This window comes from Macaca mulatta, chromosome 11, assembly GCF_049350105.2.
Source record: "Macaca mulatta isolate MMU2019108-1 chromosome 11, T2T-MMU8v2.0, whole genome shotgun sequence".
Lineage (NCBI taxonomy): Eukaryota > Metazoa > Chordata > Mammalia > Primates > Cercopithecidae > Macaca > Macaca mulatta.
Window position 1 is genome coordinate 130,256,075 of NC_133416.1, and position 26,458 is coordinate 130,282,532.

The 26,458-nt window shown below is 48.9% G+C and overlaps 1 protein-coding gene across 4 annotated transcripts in view; it reads right to left on the minus strand.

The window, feature by feature from the left end:
* Positions 1–3,258: 3,258 nt before the first annotated feature.
* Positions 3,259–26,458, minus strand: part of VPS37B (VPS37B subunit of ESCRT-I) — a 33,012-nt gene continuing 9,812 nt past the window's right edge. Inside the window, exons 2-5 of one of the 4 annotated variants that reach the window (XR_013401646.1) lie at positions 8,930–9,101; positions 6,512–6,594; positions 4,555–5,595; positions 3,259–4,522 (exon numbers count right to left, since the gene is read on the minus strand). Coding sequence is in view for 3 of the 4 variants with exons in the window: in XM_001099814.5 (XP_001099814.1) it covers positions 5,104–5,595; positions 6,512–6,594; positions 8,930–9,101 (747 nt within the window). In the remaining variant the exon portion in view is untranslated. Of the gene's footprint in view, positions 5,596–6,511; positions 6,595–8,929; positions 9,441–9,938; positions 10,936–26,458 lie in introns of those variants that run through there. The other 3 variants (XM_015153046.3, XM_077955721.1, XM_001099814.5) reach the window with 3 other exon arrangements.

Consider the following 26,458-nt stretch of genomic DNA (forward strand, 5'->3'; position numbering starts at 1 on the left):
GTGTCCTCAAGGCCCCTGGCCCTTACTGAACCTGCAGGGGCCTGGGCCATGTGGGTGGTGCTTCTGGATGTGAGTCTCTTATTTATCTCAGAAGGAACTTTTGGGTGCAGCCAGGACGCAGTAGGCTTGAGCGTCAACTCTTCAGGAAATGCGTGTTTTTAATATTCCGAGCTTGAGCTCTTCTTCCTACGTTTGTATTCAGCACACTGGGAAACGGGGCCAGTGTGGGGCTCCCTGCCTTCCGGACTCCTGAAGGTTGTGGATGGACGGAAGGCACACAGTCCGTGCTGGCTAATGGGACGAGGGTCAGGCATCCTGTCTGTGGCCTTCTGGGGCACCGATTCTACCAGGCCCTCCAGCTGCGTGGCCTCCGAAGACCAGGCTCTGGGTGGGCTGGAGGAATGTTGCCCGTTACTCCTCAGGCCTGGCCCTTGGGCCTCCGTGATGGGAGCCCCCAGGAGGGGTCAGATGCTGGAAGGGGCCGCTTTCTGGGGAGCGAGGTGAGACACAGCGGCCCAGGCGCTGCCTTCACGCCTGGAGTTTCCATTTCCAGCTGGAATAGGCAACCACCCCCATTTCCTGTTTTCCATTCCCCCGTTCTGGCCGCGCCCCACTGCCCACCTGAAGGGGTGGTTTCCAGCCCTCCGGAGAGTGGGCTTGGTCCTAGGCCCTCCAGCTCAGCCAGAAAAAGCCCAGAAATCCAGCTGCTGGACCAGGGCCCTCAGGGAGGGGACCCTGCGGCTAGAGCGAGCTAGGCCCTGGCTTTGCCCATCATATTTGAACGAATATGTGTCCCTTGAGCCTGAGGGGAGTGGCAGGAGGAGTGGGACCAGGCTGGGAGGGCAGAGCCAGCAGCTGCCATGTCCTCCTGTCCTCACCCCCACCCCAGGCCCCAGCCCTTTAGCCCTTCACCCTGTGCTCTGGAAAGGCTACCACATACTGGCCAAGGTCAGGAGCAGTAAGAATGAGCCAGAACCAGCCCCTTGGCTTTGTGTGAGCATTTCCTCCTGTTGAAGTGTTGTGCTGGCAATAAAATGCACTTTGACTGTTGTCACTGATGCCCAGAGGGGCTGTGCCTGGCTCTTCATTCCTTCAGGGACGCATGTTCCCTTGTCTAGGCCCTGGCCAGGCGCTGGGACGGGGACCCCATCGTGTCTGCATTTAGTGCTAGAATACTCAGGACTGCAGAAAAGCTCAGCAGGGCTGTCACAGGCTGTGCGTGTCTGCCTTGCATTCTGGGAGATTTATGGGCCTTGGGGCCCTTCTTTTATACAGGAGGCCAAGAGCCAGCTGCCTCCACAGAGGCCACCTCCACTCCCAGCCTTGATGCCCACAGCTTCCCTGGGGTTCCCAGCAGTTGCTGACCCCCTCAGTGTGTGTGAGACCATGGCTGACAGTTCCTAAGGTGGAGACCCTGACTCCCAGCTGGCTTGGACTTGAGCCATGACCACACACAGCCTTTGCACTTACCGGAAACCTGGAAGGGCATTCAGTCCCTGGGTGTGTGGCAGCCTCACAAGCACCCACTTTACCCAGGAGCACATGCCAGAGGGAAGGCTGAGGTGGGTGAGCTCACCCTGTCCCACCCCCTTCCAAGATTACTGGCATTTATGGAGAAACAGGACAGGGTGGGTCAGGGGAGAGAAAAGGCCCCTTGGCTGGCTCCTATATGGCCTCAGACAAGCCTCCCACCTGTGTCCACGGTCTCCTGGAGGGTGAAGTGGGGCCTCAGCTGGGGCTGCGTAGCCAGGGTGCTTGTGCCAGGTGGCTAGGACCATGGATGTGAAAGGCCTTGCAAGCGGACCACAAGGTCAGGCCCCCGTGCCTGGCTCTTGTTTACACGGCAAGATGGCTTCAGAAAACACTAATGGAACTGATTCTCCACCAGATACAGACCAGTGAAAAGCCACAGGCACTGACACCACTTGACTGATCATTCTTGAGTTCTCAATGACCAAACTTTTTGAGATGGAATCTTGCTGTCACCCAGGCGGCAATACAGTGGTGTGCCTCGGCTCACTATAACCTCCTCCCGGGTTCAAGAAACTCTGCCTCAGCCTCCCGAGTAGCTGGGATTACAGGTGTGCACCACCATGCCTAATTTTTGTATTTTTAGTAGAGATGAGGCTTTGCCATGTTGGCCAGGCTGGTCTCGAACTCCTGATCTCAAGTGATCTGCCCCCCTCAGTCTCCCAAACTGCTGGGATTACAGGCCACTGCGCCCAGCCAAAACCTTTCATTGGAAAGGCTGCCTCGTGTGGAGCTAGAAAGCAGGAGCTTGGGGTCTGCTCCTGCTTCTCCACCCTCTTGGACCTGTCACTGCCTCTCCCTGGTCCTCCTCGTGAACGGCGCACACAGCGGGAGGAGAGGCAAGACTGTGAAGTCCAGCAGCCTCACTGAAGTGGACAGCAGATTTGGCTGTAAGCTTCCTGGCAGTCACTGGGAAGACCAACTATCAGACACCTTTTCTTTAAGGCAAACTGGCTCCTCAGGAAATGCTTCCCTCTTCCTCACAGAAGAACCACAGAAATTTCTCCTTCACATCCTCATAGGACAATGATGTGCCAGGAATGGCCGCTGTTAGAGGAGACAGCAACAGGTGAGCTTGCTCTCATCTCAGTTCCTCAAGTCCCTCGCAGGGGCACTGTGACTCAGATACACAGCTCAGCTGGGATGGTGGGGACACAGGCACACAGCTCAGCCGGGGCGGCAGGCACAGGGTACAAATTCTGTAGCTCTGCAACGAGGCAGGGCTTGCGGGGTCCCCTCCTCTCAGCCTAGAGAAGGAAGCAACACCCACTGGGCTTTGAAGTGGGCAGAGGCAACTGCCTTCTTGAAACACCTGCTGGCAAGTCCCCAAAGCAAAACATCAGAGCCACTAGTTTTCCCACTAAAAACCACCACAAAGTTTCACCCTTCACATAGCACATGGTGGCAACCTCATGGACAGAGAGCAGGCACAGCCTGAGCCCTGAGGTCACCCTCAGTCCCCCACTTGGACACAGTGGCTGTGATCCTGAAGCCACGCTCTCTTACGCACAGAACATGCTCTGTCCATGACTGCTGTTTATGAGACTCTGGTGACCAAGAGGGTAAGAGGCCCCGCCTGCGCCAGGACCCTGGACAGGCAGAGATTTTTGTCTTCAGCGTCAAAAACAGACATCCCAGCCAGCTTCCCTGCTGGAACTTTGATCACTGATGTTTCAGAACCAGACATCATGAACATCCACATCCCCAAGTAAATAAGTGACAGGCCTGTAATTAATAATTCTCTATTTATTAAAAAGGGTCCTACAGCTTTACAGCCACAGCACCGTACACAGCCCTGAACAGCGATGGCGAGCCCGGTCAGGGGCCCCTTTACAACTCCAATGCCGAGCTCGTTTGGCTACGACCGTGGCCAGGCTGTGGCATCCCCGACAGCGGCCGCTGGTGGAGGTATGGGGGCGGGTGGCACCGCTCAATCGAGATTCACAGAACATGGCAAGCCCGCCTGACTGGCATGGCAGTGAATCATCCTGTACAGCTTCATTTCTTTTAAGAAAACAGTTACAGTAGAGTTCAAGTCCGAGAACAGGAATGTACAGTCACTGAGGACAAAAGGCAGTGGCCTGGTCCGTGGCCCACTGGGACAGATCCCGCTTCAGTTCTGCCTTCTGTCACCCTGGCGGCTAGGCACAGGTCAGGGCCCTGGATGCCTGACAAGTGACAGGGGAGAGGCGGGCCAGAAGGTCCACCGGTGAGCACCTGGGCCTTTTCTGTCAACAGGTGCCACTGCCCCCTGCTGGGCCCTGGGCCTTCAGCACACATGGCACGTGAAGATGAGGTCCCACGGGGGTGGAGGGAAGAGCAGGTGCAGGCGGTCGGAGTGCAGCCCTGTCCCTCAATCCCATGGGGTGGGCTTTCACCAGACCCCTAACGCTGCCGACCCTGAGCCACCAGCCAGCCAGGGGCAGAGGATATTGGCTAAGGGTAGCCTAGGTCAAGGTGGCCGCACGTCTTGACCACCTGTAACAGGGCAATGAACTTGGACAAGCCCTTCAGAGAGAGCACAGCCGGGGCCCTGCCCAGCCCCTAGCAGGTGTAAGTCCTGGCACCTGGGGAAGCTAAGGCACAGCACGGACACCCGAGGGTGGGACCGTGCACTGCTTGCACGGAAGGAAATCACATCCACTTCATCAGCATTTCAATCTGCTCAAGACAGTATCTGCATTTTTAAAAAAATTTCCCTGAATGGTCTTGGGAGTGTCAAAAAGGTGTTTTCAATATAAAACAGGAAAATCACACACATAGTAAAAATATTGGGGGATTATTTCTTCATAGAAACCTTCAGGGCCGGCTCGAGGCAGGAGGGAGAGGAGCAGCTGGGGACACAATTTGCTGTGCAAGTCCCGCTCGTGCGGTCCCCTCCCACACCGGCGGCCGTTCTCCGGCCTCTGGACTCGGCAGTGGGCCCAGTGCAAACTTTGCTTGTGGCTCTGAAGCAAGAGCAGCAGCCACGTCAGGCGGGGACTATGATGACCTCTCCCCAGGTCAGGCGGGGACTACGATGACCTCTCCCCAGGTCAGGCGGGGACTATGATGACCTCTCCCCAGCAGGGTCAGTGAGCAACAACGCAGCCGCAGGTGGTGGCCGGCCATGGTGCTCTTCCAGGCCGGCTGGCGCCCACCTGCCCTCACCAGGGCTGTAGTGGCCGGTGGGTGAGACACATAGGACGTTCGAAAATAAAATAAGTATTATGAACCATGCTCATTAAATAAAACCGCAATGGAGGGACCAAAATTCTAAATGGGAATGGGGGAGAGGCCTTGTTTCTTCCCAAATACGAGTTCATCAACGCTAAGATACTTAGAAATCACACGGAGAATGCAAACCAATGCGACGCACAGGTGTCAGGCTGCAACCCGGCACGCACAACTGCCTCGTTGCCCAAAGCCTGGGCTTCTACTACTCACCACTGACCTACAGTTCTAAAATCAGACAGACACGCTGGCCTAGGGCCCCAGAGCCCTTGGCACAGAGTGGACCTCCAGCCTCCCTCCCACGTGCGGAGCACAACACAGCAGGCGGAAGGAGTCTCCGGGGAAGGGCCGCGCTGGCGCTCACTGGAGGATGAAACCCGGCTGGTGCGGAGGGAGCCGGGGCGGGGGTCTCTGGGGGAGAGCCGGCGGATACGGGGACATGAACTGCGAAGAGAATCCTTGCTGAGTGGTGAGGCCCACGCGGGGGGGCAGGGGCGGGCACTGTAATCCTGGGTACTGCACGGCCTGTCCCGAGCTCATGGCCGCAGTAAACGGGGTGGCTAAGCGTCCTGCAGGCACTGGGGGTGGTGGTGGGGGGATGCGCCGAGGTGCAACGGTGGGGGGCCCACTGGCCTCTGGGGCAGGGTAGGGAAGGGGGGCGGTAGGTGCCAGTTCGGGCAGCCTGGGGGGCAGCGGGGCCAGGGCCTGCGGGAGTCTCTGCCCCTTCAGCACCATCTCCTGGAGCTTCTCGATTTTCACCCGTCGCATGTGGGCCAGTTTCCGTTTGCTCTGATAGACGTCAATGAAGGAATCCAGAGGAAGTTCTCCATCCAGAAACTTCTCTGCCATGTTCTGAAAGAGGCAGAAACCTGGTTACAGGGACAGCCAGATGGGGAGGATGCTCCCTTCGTGATCTAGGCACAAGGAGAGGCAACGCCCAGCTGCTTCCAACACTGCTCCTGCCTGTGGAGAGGGCCACGCCCAGCTGCTTCCAACACTGCTCCTGCCTGTGGAGAGGGCCCTGCTCCGGCTCCAGATCCGAGGTTGTGGACTCAGGCTTCAGCATGAGCTGCCACCAGGCAGAGCCACCGGGCAGAGAGGGGGGCAGTCCTGCTGCGCACCCCACCACCAGCGTGACAGGCAGAGGAGCTGGCTTTTGGGTGAGGGCTCTGACTCCTGGGTCCCAGGACTCTCTCGAGCCCACTGGAGTCCAACACCTCCTTGCTTCCACCCGGCCGCACCCCCTGACTAACAGACTCGCCCTGGGTGGATCAGCAGGACAGAAACGCCTGTGCCCACTGGGGCCCCCCAAGGCTTCAGAGTTCATCGAACCCAGCCCTGTCTTGGCAGGACCCTGCCTGCGACAACTGCAACATTCGACCTTGACTCATTTCCTAATCGCCTGGCGAGGCTCAAGGCTCTAATGCGCAGCTGGACGTGTCCCAGGAGCTCTGTAGCCCCCAGCTGGCCCTTGAACCACGGCACGTGGTAATTCACCACTGGCCCCAGGGGCTGGTGTTCTCAGAGTGGCCCACATGCCCTCTCTTGGCCCTCCCTCGGACCTGCCCTCACTCACCCTGCTGTTCCCTGGACCCCTGCCTGGCACTTTCCCCAGCACAGGCCAGGCTGCCTGCTGGCATACAGCCTGCACACCTGGGAGGCACCACCTCCTGACCGTGGCAGTGGGGTGCTCACGCTCCCTGGAGGCAGCGGGCCCGCTGACTGCCCAAAGTGCCCCAAGGATTCCACCAAGGCTGGTTGGCTTTACCTCAGTGTCTTCCTCAATCTTGGCCCCTTCTGCTTGAAGAAGTGCTAACAGGGTCTCCAAGGAAGCACTGCTAGACTGTCTGTCTGGAAAAGAAGCAAGAGGCATGACAAGAGTGACAGGCGTACAGGTAAAGCCCTTCATGATGCCGTCCACACAGACCATGGCAGGATCGCACCTTCCTTTCCAAGAAGCTGAATGTGAAAGGCTTGTAAACCTACAAGGAACAAGTGCACCAAGCCAGTGCCCAGGGGCCAACATCCCATGTCGGAGCAACCTGTGTCATGAGCTGCTTCTAGAGCCAGCTGTTTTCAAATATGGGGCAGTGACATTGTCATCATGCCATTTTGTATTTCCTTTATGTTTTGAGTGGTAACTTACATCAAGTATACACATCTTAAGTGTGTCACTCAAATTTCCACGTTTAACCCCCAACCACCACCCCCCAGATCCAGACACAGAACGTTTCCACCGGGCGCCCACAGGCCCACTGCACCCGCCAGGTAACCCCTACACTGGCCTCCACCACCACAGAGAAGCTCCGCCTGGTCTTGACTCCACATCCTGGAATCAGAGTACAGACCATACTCTGCTGGCTTCTTCCACTCAGCACCGCGTCTCTGAGACCCTGCTCAGGTCTGTGAATCAGTTCGTTTCAATGCTGTGTAGTGTTCCATTGTGTAAATAGACTTTACGTGCCCATTACCCCGTAGACGGACATTTTGATTGTTTCCAAATTTTATCATAAGGAAGGTAATAAGGATACAACATTCTTGTACCTCCCTTCTGAGAGACATTAATGTCCATTTCTGTTGGGTATACACCCAGGAGCAGAGCCGCTGAACTGCAGCGCACACACACTCTTAATGTTAGTAGGTACTACCCAACAACTTTCCCGAGGTGAAATGAAAAAAGGAGCTGGCTGTGGTGGCCACACCTGTAAGTCCCAAATGACCCACGGACACTCCTACCAGCAACAGATGCATGGCACTTCACTAGCACTTGGTACTGCCGGTCTTTTTACTTTTCATCACTCTGGTTTGGGTGTGTTATTGTAAATTTTTACTGAAGTTAATGGAGAAAATGACAAGATGATAGCAAGTAGTGACAGACATCACTGTAAACCTCACTGTAGAAGGTGATTTTTAACCCAAATTCTTTTAAGGGATGGGGTCTCCGTCACCCAGACTGGAGTATAGTAATGCAATCATGGTTCACTGTGGCCTCAGCCTTCAGAGTAGGTGGGACTATAGGCGAGCACCACCACTCCCGGCTTATTTCATTTCTTCTGTGGAGACACAGTCTCACTCTGTCGCCCAGGCTGGAGTACAGGGGTGCAATCATGGCTCACTGCAGCTTCAACCTCCAAGGCTCAAGCAATCCTCCTTCCTCAGCCTCCCAAGTAGCTAGGACCACAGGCGTGTGCCACCACACCCAGCTCCAACTTTATCTAAATGTCCCTTTGATAACTATCAAAAGCACTCAGGATGCTCAACAATCTTTAATTCTGATGTCTCCTCCTAATGGCTGCAAATTAAAGTATGCCATTAAAATAAAATGTTCCAGTGATGTGTATTTTTTTTTACCATTAACAAACAGCACAAGACAAACAGGCAAACAGCATAAGACATCTGTTGAATATCATAATTCAGAAAACTGCTTTTTCTATGCTGTTTAGAGAAGGTGGGGTCTTGAATTTAAAAAGTGGCAAGTCTCCTCTTCTAAACTGGTGACTGCTAAACTGGCTGGCTTCCTCCTAATCCCCATCCCCTTTTCTGGTAAATGCCCCAAGTACCCACATTTCTGCCACCTGCTCCACGCTGCAAACCCTGGAGGTGTGTGTGGACCTGGGCTGACCTCAGCAGTCATCGCCACCAGGCAGGGCCACTGGGAGGAGAGGGCAGTCCTGCTATACACCCTGCCCTCTCGAACCACAAGTAAAGAGAGGCTGCAGGCCCGGGGGCCCTCCATATTCCATACAAAAACTAGTCCAATACAGTGGTTCATGTCTGTAATAGCAGCGCTTTGTGAGGCAAAGGCCGGAGGATGGCTTGAGTTCAAGACCAGTTTGGGCAACATAGCAAGACGACCTCTCTACAAAATATGAGAAACTAGCCTGCTTGGGTAATGCACACCTGTGGTCCCAGCTACTCAGGAGGCTGAGGCAGGAGGATCACCTGAGCCCAGGAGGTCGAGTGGCTGCGCTGAGCCATGGTTGCACCACTGCACTCCAGCCTGAGAGAGCAAGACCCTGTTTCTAAAAATATATAAATAATATACATAAGCCATTTCTTCACTGCAGTAGAGTCACTACCTTAATCTGAAATTTTTCAATAATATTTCCTTCCCGGTAGGGCAATGGCTTGAAATGTGTCCTTCTCTCAACTCTTTATTCTCAAGTGATCACCCTTAAAAAGTTACCTAATTTGGTCTTCTTTATCTGATAGGCTTCAAAGAGAACCTGGAGTTCCTGGTATTTCTGGGTCAAGCGTGCTTTCAATGTGTCCAGCTGGGGCTGGTACAGAAGGTTTCCTTCTGCCAGGCTCCGGTTGCTGGCAAGTGTCATTTCTTTGTTAAGCTGAACATTCTGCGTCTGCAAGGAACACACGAGATGATGAGAACCAAAAGTATATCAGCTCCTAGACCCCTGGAGGTCCCCACGCACACCCCAGGAGCCCACTGCGGCTGCTGCCGCCTCACTGGTCTCCACAGCTGGCACCGCATGCCAGGCAGATGCTACCGGCCCAGAGCCAAACCCCTGGTTTCTCATTTGGAGCTGCTGCCCGTCGCAAAGAATGAGGCCGACTTCCTCCCAGCACGTTTCCAGGACAGGCTTTGTCCTGTGACTCCATGCAGACAGAGCCTTCCCTGCCACGGCTGCGCTGTGACTTGAATTCCTTACTACGGCCATTGTGCTTGCAGAAGTAAACAGCTGTAAAGATTTAGAATTTGATTGTTTTCAAAACAAGTTTCTGCTGCTCCAGAGGAAGTTAAAGAACCACTTAGCAGCAGTTGGCATGATGTCAATTCAGGCTTCATAAGCAGCCTAAGAGGTTCTACCAGCAAGCTGAAGAGACCCTGGGAAGGAACTGTGTTTCCAGCCACCGGGGTTCCTCGTCTCTCCCATGCCCACCCCAGCTCTTCTGAGCCTTCCAGCTCCCAGCTGTTGGTGGATGAGCAAAGCTGACCAAAAGTTGGGGGAAGAGGGGAGACATATTTTGCCCATCAGGGGTTTCATTTTGTCCTTTAGAGCAATGACAGGCTACCCTGGTAGGTAGAGAAGCCACATGCCCAGAACTTAGGGGAGAAAGACAGGGGTAGAAGGTCTGAGAAAAAAAAAAAAAAAAGGCAAAATGCTCCTGGCAAAGCTTAGCCAAAGTTTAAATAAAAAACACAAACGCATGGGTACCCTAGTTCCCTTTTCACTCACCGGTGATCGGCTTCCTCTACCACAGCCCAGCCACTGCCACCTCTTTCCTTCCACACCGTCAGTTTCAACAGCACGCGATTCCTTACCCAGTGTATGTCTGTTTCTCTTGAAGCAGCTCCTTCTTCAACCCCACCCATCTCATTTTCCCCTTAATATTTTCTACCACCCCACCCAGGCTATTTTTGCTGCTACTTCCTTCCTTTTGGTAGCTGGAGTATAGATTCCTGGCCATGCTGCCTCTGCTCCCCACCCCCAGTCATACCCGTTGATTGCTGTCATAGTTCCTGGTGTGCTCACACAAGTGCACACACACCACACACACAAGGAAGAGGCTCAGGGAATCAGAGAACAAAGAAACAAGCCCTTTGGATCCATGCCTCAATCAGGAGATCCCTAACCCCAGGAGGAGGGCTCTGTTCAGCAGACAGTGATCTGCATCTCCAGACCAACAGCTGCGCCCAGAGCCCTGAAGATCAGGCTCCACTGAAAACCCGACAGGATTTAAATGACAATGAAAATCAAACCTCTCTCCCAACTCGGAAGTAAAAGCTAGGAGTGTCCCGGAAATGTGGGTGGTAGAAATGCTTTCATCTCTTCTGGTGCCTTTAGCAAAAAAGGAGAATCTTGGGACTGGAAAGACCCAGTTTCACTGAGGTTCCTGGTAAGCAGTGGGGCTCCCGACACCCCCTTCCCCACCCACAGGGCGGCTCTCCATGGGCTTTCTATGCCCGGCCCAGCAGAAGCGTCTTTCTTCCATTGTCAAGCCATTTAAAAGAGCAAACAAAAACTACAGTATTGGCCAGGCGCGGTGGCTCAAGCCTGTAATCCCAGCACTTTGGGAGGCCGAGGCAGGCGGATCACAAGGTCAGGAGATAGAGACCATCCTGGCTAACCTGGTGAAACTCCCGTCTCTACTAAAAAATAACAAAAAACTAGCCGGGCGTGATGGTGGGCGCCTGTAGTCCCAGCTACTCGGGAGGCTGAGGCAGGAGAATGGCGTAAACCCAGGAGGCGGAGCTTGCAGTGAGCTGAGATCCAGCCACTGACTCCAGCCCGGGCAACAGAGCGAGGCTCCGTCTCAAAAAAAAAAAAAAAAAAAAAAACAAACTACTGTATGACCACTCTGGAAAACAGTCGCTTTTTAATAAAGCTGAATATGTAACTACCGTATGACCCAGAAATTGTACTCTTCGGCATTTATATCAGAGAAATGAGAACTTACATTCAACAAAAACCTGCCCAGAACTGTCGACAGCAACATTTATTTGTAACAACTAAAATCTAGAAGCAGCCCAGGTGTCTTTTAACAGGTGAATGGGTAAACAAGCTGCAGGCCAGCCAGGCTGCAAAATACCACTCAGCAGCAAAAGGAAGAAACTTGACTGGCGGGACTGATAACGCTCTAGGGAATCACACTGAGTGAAAACAGCCAACCCCAAAGGACCACTCACTCCACGACCCCATGAGCACAACACCCCTGAAATACAAAATCACAAAAATGGAGAACAGATTAGCGGTGTGTGGGGGGACTACAAAAGGCCGACATGAGGGATTTGCATGGGGATGGAGCCGTCCTGATGTTCTGTGTCCTGGCAGTATCAGTGCCCCATCCTGGTGCTGAGAGTGCACTGAATTTCACCAGATGTCACCCCAGGGGGCGGCTGGGAGAAGGGGACACAGGATCTCTCTGTATTCTTACAACTGCATGTGAAACTACGAGCATCTCAAAATAAAATTTAACCATAAATATAACCACCAACCACTGCTGAGATGGCTTTCTCCTGCTGGTCTCACCTGGCGGATGAGGAGAGGGGAAAGTGGTCCAGGCTGCACTGAGAGACAGGCCTCGCGCTCCTGCTCCCAGCCCCACAGTTGTGTGTGTTCCATCACTCTCAGTCAATTCTTTGTTCAATAAACATTTACTGAGCAAGTACCATCTGCCACGCCTGGAGTTAGGCACAGGGAATTCTGAGAAACAGGAATGCTCCCACCCTCAAATAAACTGAGTCAGCATAAATGGAGCCAAACTCATCAGCCCTGATCTGTGAGGCCCCAAATGGCCTGGTCCCCACCAACCCTTCCCAGTCAGTTCTGAGAAAGCAGGTCCCTAACCATCCTGCCTACACCAGCAGCCACCCTCTGCGAGCACCCACGTCTTTCGTGGCATCGTCACTGTCATCAGTGAAGATAAAATCTGTTGTCTCAATCACTGTCGGTCCCGACACTAAATACAGACGACATACTTGCCTTTGGCATCCCAAGCACTTTGCACACGTCTGCCACTCAGTGAAGATCTGTTGAATGAATCAGAGAGCCCCCCACAACCCCCCAAAAAGCCAAAATTCACTCAAAGCCAAGCCCGGCAAATAAGGGACGTAAAAAAGTGTGGAGGAAGAAAAAGTGAGTTATGTTTGTTGAGTGCTAAGTGCCCCCAATCCTTGATGAAGTAGAGGCGCTCCCAGCAGAAAGTCACTTGAGACTGAGTCTGAGGGAGGGTGTCACACTGGACCTTAAAGTAATTGTCAAACAGAATTTCCTCAAAAGTCCTCAGTTAAAGTAGCACACAGCAAGTGCAGGTCTCCCACACAACCACCTGAAAGACAGCACTCGACGCAGCACCGACCGACATTCCCGCAGGCGGCCTGGACTACTCCACAGCAGTCTCAGCCTCAGCTGTGCCTTATGATCCCCGATCCCCATTTACTGGGGAGTAGGGAGGCTGCTGTTAAAAATCTCACCGTCCCAACCAACCCCTACCTGTCAAGCTCTTCAGGAGGGGGCCCAGGCATGGATACTGTCTTCAAAGCTCCCTGTTGATACAGATCGCTAAGCTGAAAACTTGCTTCAGTTTCACCATAAAAATGCATCTTCAAAGAAAATCTTATTTCTGTAGAGTTTAAGTCAAGTCAAAATCACGTGTCCTACATATTAGAAAGTCCTAGAGGAGAAGAACACAAGGAAAGCGTGGACTATAGTAAAAAGACAACTCATTTGTCCACATTTCTGGGGTCTGGGGAAAAAAGGCAATTTGTTTTGTATAGGACACACATAAGCCACCAGGCATCAAAAGAGGCCAAATAAAACTCCAACTGAGGCCGGCTGTGGTGGCTCACACCTGTAATCTCAGCACTTTTGGGGGCCGCGGCGGGTGGATCACCTGAGGTTAGGAGTTTCAGACCAGCCTGACCAACATGGAGAAAACCCTTCTCTACGAAAAATACAAAATTAGCCGGGCAAGGTAGCACCTGCCTGTAATCCCAGCTACTCGGAGGCTGAGGCAGGAGAATCACTTGAACTTGGGAGGCAGAGGTTGCGGTGAGCCGAGATAGCGCCATTGCACTCCAGCCTGGGCAACAAGAGTGAAACTGTCTCAAAAACAAACAAACAAAAAAAACCCTCCAACTGAGGACTGTTAAACTGGCAGTGATTTTTTTTTTAATATCCTTTGGGTATTCAGATGTTTTTAAATAATATAATTTTTTTTTTACAATTGAGACAGTCTCGCTGTCACCCATGCTGGAATGCAGTGGCGTGATCTCAGCTCACTGCAGCCTGTCTGCAGGGTTCAAGCGATTCCTGTGCCTCAGTCTCTTGAGTAGCTGGGATTACAGGTGTGCACCACCCCTGGCTAATTTTTTTTGTATTTTTAGTAGAGATAAGCTTTTGCCACATTGGCCAGGATGGTCTTGAACTCCTGACCTCAAGTAATCTCCCTGCCTCGGCCTCTCAAAGTGCTAGGATTATAAGCATGAGCCACCACACCCAGACAAATACAGTAAATTCTAAGTGGCCACCCAGAGTATACCCACAGCACCCTGCAGGATAATGGCAGTGGGGACAATGGTCAGGATGCATGTGCTGAAGGTGGATGTCTTACGCATTGGATAAAATTTTTCAACACCAAAACCTGCCCCAGAACATACCTTGGATGCTACAATCAATGAAGAAACTCTTTCCTCAATCTTTTCGTTGTTACAGTTGGAAAATAAAAAGGGGGGGGAGGAGAAACAACAGCTTTGTTCATTTGCAAAGCAAAGTCAAACTGGCCAGGACAGGCCCGGGAGGCCTCCACGGGCGCAGCACAAACCACTCAGCAAGGCCCAGATGGCAGTCACTCCGGCCACATACACCCAACTCTCCACCCCTCTGGGACTGATTCCAGCCTCAATGTCTGTGACCAAATCTGTATAGTAAATCTGAGAACACTTAGAGAGGTATTTTAGGAACCATCCGATTTAAAAAAAAAAGAAAAATCTTAAGTTGCCACTGTCTTTGTTTCATGGTAGGCACCAACAAATACCTGAAATTGAAAACAGTGATGCCAACCTCTTGATCATTCTCATGATCCTTTTTGTTAACCATAGAAAAGTCTTTTCAGGAAATAATCTCTCTGTGGTAAAGGAACATTTTTATACATTTACTCAGTTTCACTTCAGTTTCCATTTCTCATAAGTGAAGAAAAATGAGATGCCTGATAACAGCATTTGTAGTAGGACCTGGCTTGTCTAAACTTATTTCTGCCCACCTATCCGTGCATGAGCACAGTGAACTCTCTGGAAGCATGCTCACCCCAGGGTAACAGCAGCAGCCTGAGTGGGTGTGATTCTTTTACTTTCCGCTTTCTACTTTTAACTATCACAGTATTTGATTCATTAGAGCAACCACACATAACTTTGTAGAAAAAGGGTTTTTTTTTAAGTTAAAAAAGTATCTTATGGCCAGGTGTGGTGGCTCACGCCTATAATTCCAGCACTTTGGGAGGCCAAGGTGGGCGGATCACAAGGTCAGGAGATCGAGACCATCCTGGCTAACACGGTGAAACCCTGTCTCTACTAAAAATACAAAAAATTAGCTGGGCGTGGTGGCGGGCGCCTGTAGTCCCAGCTACTCGGGAGGCTGAGGCAGGAGAATGGCATGAACCCGGGAGGCGGAGCTTGCAGTGAGTGGAGGTCGCGCCACTGCACGCCAGCCTAGGCAACAGAGCAAGACTCCACCCCAAAAAAAAAAAAAAAAAAAAAAAAAAAGTATCTTATATATACTTATCCAGGCAGAAATGTGGAGGTCTCTTTTATCTCTTCGGATGCTTACATTAATATATGTAACTCTCTCAGAACACACAGTCTGGCTGGGCATGGCTCACACCTGTAATCCTAGCACTCTGGGACGTCAAGGCGGGTGGATCACTTGAGGTCAGGAGTTCGAGACCAGCCTAGCCAAAATGATGAAACCCCCACCTCTACTAAAAAGACAAAAAAAATTAGCCAGCTGTGGTGGTGGGCGCCTATAATCCCAGCTACTGGGGAGGCTGAGACACAAGAATTGCTTGAACCTGGGAGGAGGAGGTTGCAGTGAGCTGAGATCGTGCCACTGCACTTCAGCCTGGGCAAAAGAGTAAGACTCCGTCTCAGACAGAGAGAGAACACACACACACACACACACACACACACACTTTCTCAAATATGCATGTCATTATTTCTTTATTTGGGTGGGGGGAGTGTGGCAGAAAATAAAGTCAGCAAGAAAGGAGAGAGAGCTACAGTCCCCTCTGCATATGCCATGGCCGCTACAAAGGAGAGGCACGCAGGGGTAGAGGCAGGGGCGGGAGACTGCCTGCAGCCTTGTGGCCAATGCTGGGTCAAGGGTGTAGGTTTCCCGTGGATGCGTTCCAGACCAGACACTTGTACAATGTGAAATTCTGATTCCAGCTGGCCAGAGTCTAGCTCCTCCATCTGTAATTATAATTGTGCCTTCCTAAACACAAAGGCAGACAAATGTGCCCACATTTCCAAGCTAAATCATCTTCATGGAAACATACTCATAGCAGTTCTTTTTTCCCCCTTCACACCGTAATATAATACTTGTAACAACTAAGTAAGTGACATGACTGAATCAGGTTAGCAAACTTAAATGAGCAAATGGGAATCCTTAATAGCACCGCAAGTCCTTTAAATGCCCAAAATCCAGTGTGTACTTGGAATCTGGGCTGCGTTAGGATAAAAACAAAGTATGCCCTACAGCATTCTCAGAAGGCATAGTATTTATGCGAAGTAAATAAATCACACTTTATTTAACAAGCAAACTTCATCGTAATTTTTTATTTTTTGAGACAGGGTCTTGTTCTGTCGCCCAGGCTGAAATGCAGTGGTGTAATCATGGCTCACTGCAACCTTGACCTCCTGAGCTCAAGCAATCCTCTCACCTCAGCCTCCCAAAGTGCTGGGATTATAGGCTTGAGCCACTGTGCCCAGCAACAAGCAAGCATGTTGTTAAACAAGCATTAGTTCCAGGAATATAAAATGCTCTTCCCGCCAAGGCTGTTCACACTGGCTATGCAGCCTGGAATGCCCTCCTATCCAAATCTCTGCTGCAAACTCTACCCTAACCAAGGCCTTAGCAATGGCAGAGCGTTTTCTAAACTTCTCCCAGCCCCATCAACACCACACAGAGCTAGACCCTTAGTGGTGGGCATTCCCTGAGGCCCCACTTGATTGAGATGCAATTCACACCTCATACAATCCATCTACTGAAACCATTCCACTCAAGGGTGTCCCATTCACAGAGGATACTTCTGGCTTCACTGTATTCACACTGTATTCTTCTGTGCTCGTCTGTTCATCTATTTATTCATGCATCAAAAAATTTCTTTTCAGGCATCATCATGGGCTGGCTCTGGGCAGGCAACGGAGACAGAGAAGTGAACAGGAAGGTAAAGCTCCTGTCCTTAGGACAGTGGAGCTACTAAACATGACAAACACAATCATAAAATCTGTCCACTGCTGGACCAGGCGCAGTGGCTCACGCCTGTAATCCCAGCACTTTGGGAAGCCGAGGAGGGTGGATCACGAGGTCAAGAGATCGAGACCATCCTGGCCAATGTGGTGAAACCCCATCCCTACTAAAAATACAAAAATTAGCCGGGCAGGGTAACACACGCCTGTAGTCTCAGCTGCTCAGGAGGCTGAGGCAGGAGAATCGCTTGAACCCAGGAGGCGGAGATTACAGTGAGCCAAGATTGTGCCACTGCACTCCAGCCTAGTGACAGAGGGAGACTTCGTCTCAAAAAAACAAACAAACAAAACAAAAAATCTGTCTACTGCTGTGTCACGAAGGTGTTGTAACTCTCCTGGGAGTGACAGGATGCTTGTGGTGTGCTGAATGGTGCGCCCCCCTCCCCCAAAAAGATGTGTCTACATCCTAATCTCTGGAACCTACATTAGGAAAAAAGGTCTTTGCAAATTTAATTAAGGATCTGGAAATGAGGCAATCATCTTTAATCAATTAGGTGGCCCTAATCCAATGACAAGAGTCCTTTTTTTTTTTTTTTTTTTTTTTTGAGGCAGTCTTGCTCTGTCGCCCAGGCTGGAGTGCAGTGGTGCGATCTCGGCTCACTGCAACCTCCAACTTCTGCCTCCCGGGTTCCAGCGATTCTCCTGCTTCAGCCTCCTGAGTAGCTGGGATTACAGGTGTGCGCCACCACGCCTGGCTAATTTTTGTATTTTTAGTAGCGATGGGGTGTCACGATGTTGGCCAGGCTGGTGTCGAACTCTTGGCCTCAAGTGATCTGCCAGCCTTGGCCTCCCAAAGTGTTGGAATTACAGGCGTGAGCCACCGCGCCTGGCCTACAAGAGTCCTTTTAAGAGACACATGGAGGCCGGGCGTGGTGGTTCAAGCCTGTAATCCCAGCACTTTGGGAGGCCGAGACGGGTGGATCACGAGGTCAGGAGATCGAGACCATCTTGGCTAACATGGTGAAACCCCGTCTCTACTAAAAAATACAAAAAACTAGCCGGGCGAGGTGGCGGGCGCCTGTAGTCCCAGCTACTCGGGAGGCTGAGGCAGGAGAATGGCGTAAACCTGGGAGGCGGAGCTTGCAGTGAGCTGAGATCCGGCCACTGCACTCCAGCCTGGGCGACAGAGTGAGACTCTGTCTCAAAAAAAATAAAAAAAAATAAAAAAAATAAAGAGACACATGGAGAAGACAGAGGCAGACGAGAAAGCCATGTGAAGATGGGGTCAGCATGATGTGGTCACAAGCCCAGGACGCCAGCACACATGAGAAGCTGGAAGCAGCAAAAAAGAGTCCTCCCCTAGAGCTTCCAGGGGGAACAGGGAGGGCACCCTGATTTCAGACTTCTGGCCTCCAGAGCTGTGACAGAATTAAGCTTCTGTTGCTGTAAGCTGCCCAGTTTGTGGTCATGTTACAGCAGCCACAGGAAACTAGTACAGTGCTGGAATCTTCCACCTGTTCTTGAAAACCACTGTCTATCCTGCTTTGTGCCCCAGCAGCCACCTGGCTGAACTATACCAACCCTTCACCGGGACACTCACCCTCAGGTTCTGGTTGGATTCAGCAATGAGGATCAAGGGTAGGAGAAAGATGAAAAGGGACAGCGGGGATGGGGAGTGCTCCTCGGGTTGCCTCGCTGAGGAGGGGCTGCAGCTGGGCCAGGTCCTCCAGCCCTCCCTTCCTCCAAGGCAGCCCTCTCCCCCGCCCCTCCCTCAGGCCTGGAAGTGAGAAGTGCGTGGCATTGCTAATCCTGCATCAGGCATTGGGGGTCTCTACGCTGCCCTCTCCTTGTAAAGAATCCCTTTATTCAACTCCTCGCCAATCCCTAATGCTGACTGTGCCATATCTTGCCAGAAGCCTGACTGAAATAGCCAGAACAGTTTACCCTATGACACAAAATGACACTTGAGCTCACATCCACTCTTTAAATGGTGACCATAAAGCCCCTTAAGAGCAGAACCACGTCTTAATCATTCCCCTGTGCCCAGAACCTAGCACAGTATCCAGGCTAACACAGGCACATAGCTAAATACTTGCTTGGCTGGGCGCAGTGACTCACACCTATAATCCTACCACTTTGAGAGCCTAGGGCGGGCAGATCACTTGAGGTCAGGCATTGGAGACCAGCCTGGCCAACATGGTGAAACCCCGTTTCTACTAAAACTACAAAAATTAGCCAAGCATGGTGGTGTGCGCCTGTAGTCCTAGCTACTTGGGAGGCTGAGGCAGGCAGGAAAATCACTTGAACCCAGGAGGCAGAGGCTACAATGAGCCGAAATCGTGCCAATGCACTCCAAAATAAAAACTTGCTCAATTTCAACCATAAGAATCTTCATATTGGGGCCGGGCGCGGTGGCTCACGTCTGTAATCCCAGCACTTTGGGAGGCCAAGGCGGGTGGATCATGAGGTCAGGAGTTCGAGACCATCCTGGCTAACATGGAGAAACCCCGTCTCTACTAAAATTACAAAAAATTAGCCAGGCGTGGTGGCGTGTGCCTGTAGTCCCAGCTACTTGGGAAGCTGAGGCAGGAGAATGGCGTGAACCCGGGAGGCGGAGCGGAGCTTGCAGTGAGCCGAGATTGTGCCACTGCTCTCCAGCCTAGGCGACAGAGCGAGACTCCGTCCCAAAAAAAAAAAAAAAAAAAAAAAAAAAGAATCTTCATATTGGGGCCTCAGGCCACTATCTTGTCAGTCATTGTGAAAACCCTCCTAAAGCTTTTTTGAAGATTAGCCTTTTTGAATGTTTAAATTTGTAAACAGTAACATCATGGGTTGATACAACCAGCTATAAACTGGGAAACTACTTGCACTCCTAGCTTACTCCAGCAGTGATAACAGTATGGCAGTGAAATGGAAAGGGGAAAAATGAAGATGGCACTGATGGCTGGAAAGCGAAGCTACCCATTAACTGTGGTGAAACGTGAGACACACAACACACATGGAGACATAGACACAAGCGGCTGTGTGTGACGCTCCTCTTCAGCTGAAATTCAGCCCTCTCCCACTTAGCAAGCATATCAGAACGTTACAGTAACATTACTGTCATGAGAGCCTCGAAGCCACTATATTTACACATGTGTAATTTACACACGGGTGCAGTAGCTCACACCTGTTATCCTAGCACTAAGGAAGGGAGAGGCAGGAGGATTGCCTGAGCCCAGGAGATCAAGACCAGCCTAGGCAACAGAGTGAGGCACCATTCTCCACAGAAAAAAAAAAAAAGACACACACACACACACACATACACACACACAAACTCTAATCCCAAGCTTCCATATCTACAGCTCATCAGGGCCACAGCAACATGCTCCAGCACAGTGGTTGGCCCATTCGTCCATTCGTTCATTCATACAAGAAATACTTGGGAAGCACCTCTGTGTGCCAGGCTCGGGGGAGACACCATCACGGGGAGTCTGGCTCAGGGTCCCAGTCAAGCCCATCCTCCCACATAAGGCACTGAGCGTTGCGCACTGCCCAACTCCAGAGGGTGCCATTCACTTTGTACTGCAGCAATGCATACCCGCACAGACTGCATCTGCTCCTCCAATAAAAGGCTCAAAAGAGAAAAAGGGGAAAAATCAAAACAGATGTGATTTTAACGATTTAAGTAAGACAAGTTACTGGTGCTGATCTGAAAACTTTGCTCTTGTCAGCATCTTCCACATTTCAACAAAATTTGCTGATATTTGTTAAGCATGGCTAGCATGTGCCACCTTCTCTTAGTTCCACTCTCTCCATTCTATTCTCTGTGACAGTGAGACAAATTTGTCCTCATTTTACTCAAGAGACAGGAAATATAATCTTAGAAAGGTTAAATGAGCTGTCAAAGTTACAACTGCTAGCAATTCCCTCCAGAACTGGGATCTTACACTGTGCAGTGGCTCACGCCTGTAGCCCCAGTTACTTGGGAGGCTGAAGCAGGAGGATCACTTGAGCCTAGGAGTTCGAGGCCAGTCTAGGCAACATAGTGAGACCCTATCTCTAAAAATAAATTATGCCGGGTATGGTGGCTCATGCCTATAATCCCAGCACTCTGGGGAGGCCCAGGCAGGTGGATTGTTTCAGCCCAGGAGTTGGTTGAAGAACAGCCTGTGCAATAGAGTGAGACCCTATCTCTACAAAAAATAGAAAATGAGCCAGGCATGGCAGCACCCACCTGTGGTCCCAACTACTGGGGAGGCTGAGGAAGGAGGATTGCTTAAGCCAGGGAGGGCAAGACTGCAGTGAGCTATAATCGCACCATTGCACTCCAGCAGAGGATCAAATGGAAATTTACTAATTTACTATTTCTCTATTTTCAAGTTATAACAACAATCATCGAAGGTTCATTCCTATTTATGTCTTTTTTAAAAACCCTTTTATTAAAGATACTTTCAAAAAAGTAAAGGTAGAGAGATAAGTATGATGAAACTATGTATAACCATCTCCTAGGTTCAACAATTAGCAACATTTGCCAATCTTACTTCATCTATACTCCCGCTTTTTTGAAAGTAGTTTAAAGCAGACTTCAAGCAACATCATCCTTCACACTTAAAAATTTTATATTTCTAACAGGTAAGAACTTTTTAACCCTAGCTACAATGCCATAATCACATTTAGCAAAATTAACAATAATCTTTTAATATCCTCTGCATGTGTTGGCTCAATTTCTTCTATAAAAGGCTTTTTGCCTCATCTATTTGACTATGTGAAATACAGTTTATACAGGAAAAGCAGCATAAATGCTTTTTTTTTTTTCCTTTTAAACTAACTTTTGGAAGACTGAGTTCATACCTGAGCAACCTCCAGTTTTTTGTCTCTGCTAAAAGGCTGTTCTGGGACACCACTGCTGTCCTGCTCTCCAGTAAAATATGTCTAAGACCCATCCGGTACATTTGCTGCCCCCAAGCTGAGCTGGCCCCTCTCAAAGGAATACTAGTTCCTTTTGGTGTGAAATTTGATTTTGATCTTTTCTTCTCCAGATAAAATTAAATTCAAAGTTATCTATAATACAAAGAAAAGGAGTAAAACAAATCTTAGCTTTTGTACTATTCTACTGCTAGAAATATTCTCAAATTGCATTAAGACCTTAAATGCAGCAGGCTTATGGGTTAGGTTTGAAAAAGAAAGGCTGCCATATATTCAGCTAGGTTAACTGCATCTCTTTTCATTTTAGTGTATTTGATTTATCGCACCAACTAATTTCAAGGTAAATTTCACCAAAGTAACATGCAATTTGAGTTTGGGCTTTACATTAACGACTAGGTTACTTAAAAGCCCAAATTCACCTTCATTCAGTAGAAAGATATTCCCAATGACAAACTAATTTCACCAGTCTCCACCTGAATTCAGGCCTTCGGGTGAAGCCTGTAATCCAAGCCTACGATGTCCCACAGATGTGCTGTAAACACATTAATGTGGCTTAATTCAATTCAAATCTTCAGTTTTACTGAAAAAAACAGTTGCGGAGTTGGACTATTTAACATGTTGACAAAATTTAAAGATCTGAAAATACAGAAATAAAGTTAAAGAATCGGAGAACATTATGAAACAGTCCTAAAATATGACAATCCTGGGGGCTGTGTGAAACCATCTCCAAGGCTACAGCCCACTCAGGAAGGAAACTTACCAGCTGCTTATCGAATGTTCCACCAAACAACCCACTCAACACACAGAACCTCTAACTTCCAACTATTAGATTAATAAAGACAGCTATTTTTATCAGAGACATCAAAATCCTTCTTGAGAGAAAACTTGCTTCCCTCGAAAATGAGCAGACAGTGGCATCTAGACTTAGACGATCCCCTCCATATGTAGCCAACGTGAATCTAAAAATTGGTATGTCTAAGTGCAGCTAACCACAGAAACACAAAAAGCTAGGCTCAAAAATAAATGGACTATTCCTAGGGAAGATGGAAAGTGACACACTTGACAGTTTCTAGGGCTGGCAGGCACAACTTACCAGGGATGGGTTTGGTTTTTCCTAGAAGACTTTTTTTTTTTTTTTTTTTGAGACAGAGTCTCACTCTTGTCACCAGGCTGGACTGCAGTGGCACGATCTCAGCTCACCACAACCTCTGCCTCCCAGGTTCAACCAGCCTCAGCCTCCCGAGTAACTGCAACTACAGGCGTGTGCCACAATACCCAGCTAATTTTTGTATTTTTAGTAGAGATGGGGTTTCACCATGTTGGCCAGGATGGTCTCAATCTCTTGACCTCGTCATCCACCCGCCTTGGCCTCCCAAATTGCTGGGATTACAGACGTGAGCCACAGCGCCCGGCCAGAAGACTTATTTTCTAAGACTCAGAGGAAAAACAAGCTCTCCCTTCTTCTTGGATTTCTTATGTGGATAATGGTGTCAGTAATAAATAAATATAGTAACAGGTGTGAATGGTTCTGGTAACTGGCACATGTTATAAAATGTCCTAACTGGCTTTAGAATAACTGGAGACCTCAGATGGAGGAGGGCAGGAGTGAGGATCAGAAGACAAGATGGGACACCCACATGGATCACAAAGTTAACTGCCTTTGTCCCTTGGCTCTATCCTAGACCTTCTGAACTAGAATCTCAGCAGTAATGGCCAGGAAATGCACAGCGGAGCCCTCCACTCCACATCATCAGAACCAGTTAGGGCCTGTAACTGAGCAGTTTGGTTAAAGCACACACTAAACATTGTAAAGATCTATTGTCAACGTTTTATTTAAGGTAAAGGTCTTTTCTTAAGAGAATGGGTCCACTAGTTCAAGTTCCAAAAGTTCGTTTTCAAATAGACCAGGTCTTTTCATGTGGGGTGAGAACTGGACACTGGATAAGCAATCAGAGGGCAGAATCCTTTGGGAATTCTTCCACTTTCCCCCTATCTAGCCCACAACTAATTCACCACCAAGTTTTCTTTTGAGAGAATCAATTTATATCAATGCTTTCCAAAGCACTCAGTTGACAGTTTTTGTAGAAATAACTTTCTCCTTGCACTCGTGGTTCATCAGTTGCCCCCGGATTTAATGAAATCACAGAATTACTATAAGAAAACCAGAATGAACAGATCTGGGAGTGAACACATTTGACCCTGTGTAAGTATGAGATTCCAGTGTCAGAGCAGAAACATCCAGACACCTAGTCATGACCACATGACCATGAGGGGTGTCAGTTAATAGCTTCTACTCCCCTCCCATTCCAAAAAAAAAAGTTTATGGAAGACAGAATTCCTAAATTCTGATTTTCTTATTAATAGTTTCTGGCCAGGACCAACGACCAAAGCATTCATTTGTTTAGGAAGAGCTTAGGGTTGGTTTGTTTGGTTTGTTTTTTTCCCCCTCATCTCTATTTCCTTTTTACCACAATTTCTGGAAATTCATGTCTAAGAATTCTCCGGACTAGTCTTTACACAGGTGCAAATAAGAAAGTGCCTATCCAGGTGGACCCTGGATTTACGTTTATTAAGACTGTATCTTGGCCGGGCGCGGTGGCTCAAGCCTGTAATCCCAGCACTTTGGGAGGCCGAGACGGGCGGATCACGAGGTCAGGAGATCGAGACCATCCTGGCTAATATGGTGAAACCCCGTCTCTACTAAAAATACAAAAAAAAAAAACTAGCCGGGCGAGGTGGCGGGCGCCTGTAGTCCCAGCTACTCCGGAGGCTGAGGCAGGAGAATGGCGTGAACCCGGGAGGCGGAGCTTGCAGTGAGCTGAGATCCGGCCACTGCACTCCAGCCTGGGCGACAAAGTGAGACTCCGTCTCAAAAAAAAAAAAAAAAAAAGACTGTATCTTTTGACAATTTTGTTTTTACATTTAAAATACATCATGACATGAACTTTCCAACACCTGACCTGGAATTTGGTTCAACAGATAAAATTTAACTCTCACATGACTCCAATTACTCATCTTCTATTCTGTTTAAATGAGAAAATGCTATTCTAATAATGGAATTTTGTTTTCAGTCTGTGGGTAGGGAAAGGGATTAGTCAAAAGAGAATCTGTTGAGATTACTCCACTGAAATTTCATAATGAAAAACCTATATAATCTTATCTCATGTAAGGGATCAGATATTTTACCTAAAAACTGCCTAGACAAGACAAAAAAAGTTAAATGTTGATTTCTTTAACAGATTTGTTTTAAACAGATTTCAAAGATGTTAATTGCATTATAATTTATGACAGCAAAAAAGTGCCTAAATATCCAATAAAGGAATGGTTATATAAATGATATATCCACATGAAATATCACGTAGTTGTTAAAAATCATGTCATGTAAGAATACTCTGATTTAAAAAATAAGAAAATACCCAGAGTATAACTTTAGGTTAAAATCAAAAACCTCTACAAAAACTCTAAAAAATCATCCCAAAAGGAAACAACAAAGGAAAAAAACTTAAATGCTTTAACAGTGTTTATCTCCGGGTAGTGATATGATGTGATTACACTTTTCTTCTCTATGGCTTTCTGTGTTTTCCAAATTTTCTATAATAAACATGTAAAAACTATTATTTTTAAAAGTTTGATTAGTTGGGATCAGAAATAAAACATACTATTATACTTCCCTGCCTTCTTAAACAGAGTACATGAAACTAAGGTAGCTTTCCTTGAGGATCTAGAATTGTCGGGATGAATATCAAGTCACTGTGATGCTGTCTCTGATAGAGCAATGCCCTCGGGCTATGGAGGCAGACAGGTATGCTTCTCCCCTAAATAAGCACTTGCCAAAGTGTGCCCCCAAGGACCCAGTCCTGTGAGCTTTTCTAAGAGCTCTGCAATCAAGTGTGAATGAGAAATACTGTGTAAGCTGCCCCTCTGGAACTTCACCACACACTCCAGCAGAAGAAACAAAACAAAACCCCTCTTGGCCGGTGTGTTGGCTCACACCTACAATCCCAACACTTGAGAGGCGAAGGCAGAAGGACTGCTTGAGCTCAGGAGTTTGAGACCAGCCTAGGCAACCATAGTAAGACCTCATCTACATTAGAAATCAAAAAAGTTAGCCAGGCATACTGGCAAGCGCCTGTAATCCCAGTTACTCAGGAGGCTCGTTTGATGGAAGCTGTAGTGAACTATGGTCATGCCAACACACTCTAGCCTGGGCAACAGAGTGAGACCCTGTCTCAAAAAAACAAAACACAAACCCCTCTTTAATTCCCAAATTTATTTACCATGGAACTCTTTTTAATGTCATTATAATACAATTAACATCCACAAAATTAGAGATCTAAGGGAAACACTACCCTAGTCAAACAGCCACAAAATGTATTCACAGCAACAGCTTCCACTTACTGGGTTCTTTTTCTTGCCAGGCATGGTGTAAAGCAGTTTATACACATTATCTGATTTAATCCCCAGAATAACTCAATAAGGATGGTATTACTAACTCCCATTTTAAAGAGGAGGAAATTGACATTTAGGAAGGTTAAATACTTGCCCCAAAGTTTCCTAGCAACCCAAATCCTGTCTTAACCGTGATGCTTCAACAGTTAACTTTCCAATTTTTGTGCAGCTTTTATGACTTTTGCCTCCTCTTTCTGTCACTTATTTCTTGATGATGTTATTGGCTCTTCTAGTTTTTCCCTAGTGTTAACATTTGCCACTGGTAGATAAACCATATGACTAAGTGAATTATTATTTGAACTGTGAGCAAAGCAAGACTCAGCAGGCTCTGCTATGAGTCCAGTATGTGTCCTTGAAGTCAGTTATCTGAGCTGCCCAAAGATCATTTTTCTCAACCATCTTTCAGCCTCCTAACTCATATCCCAGCTTTCTAAT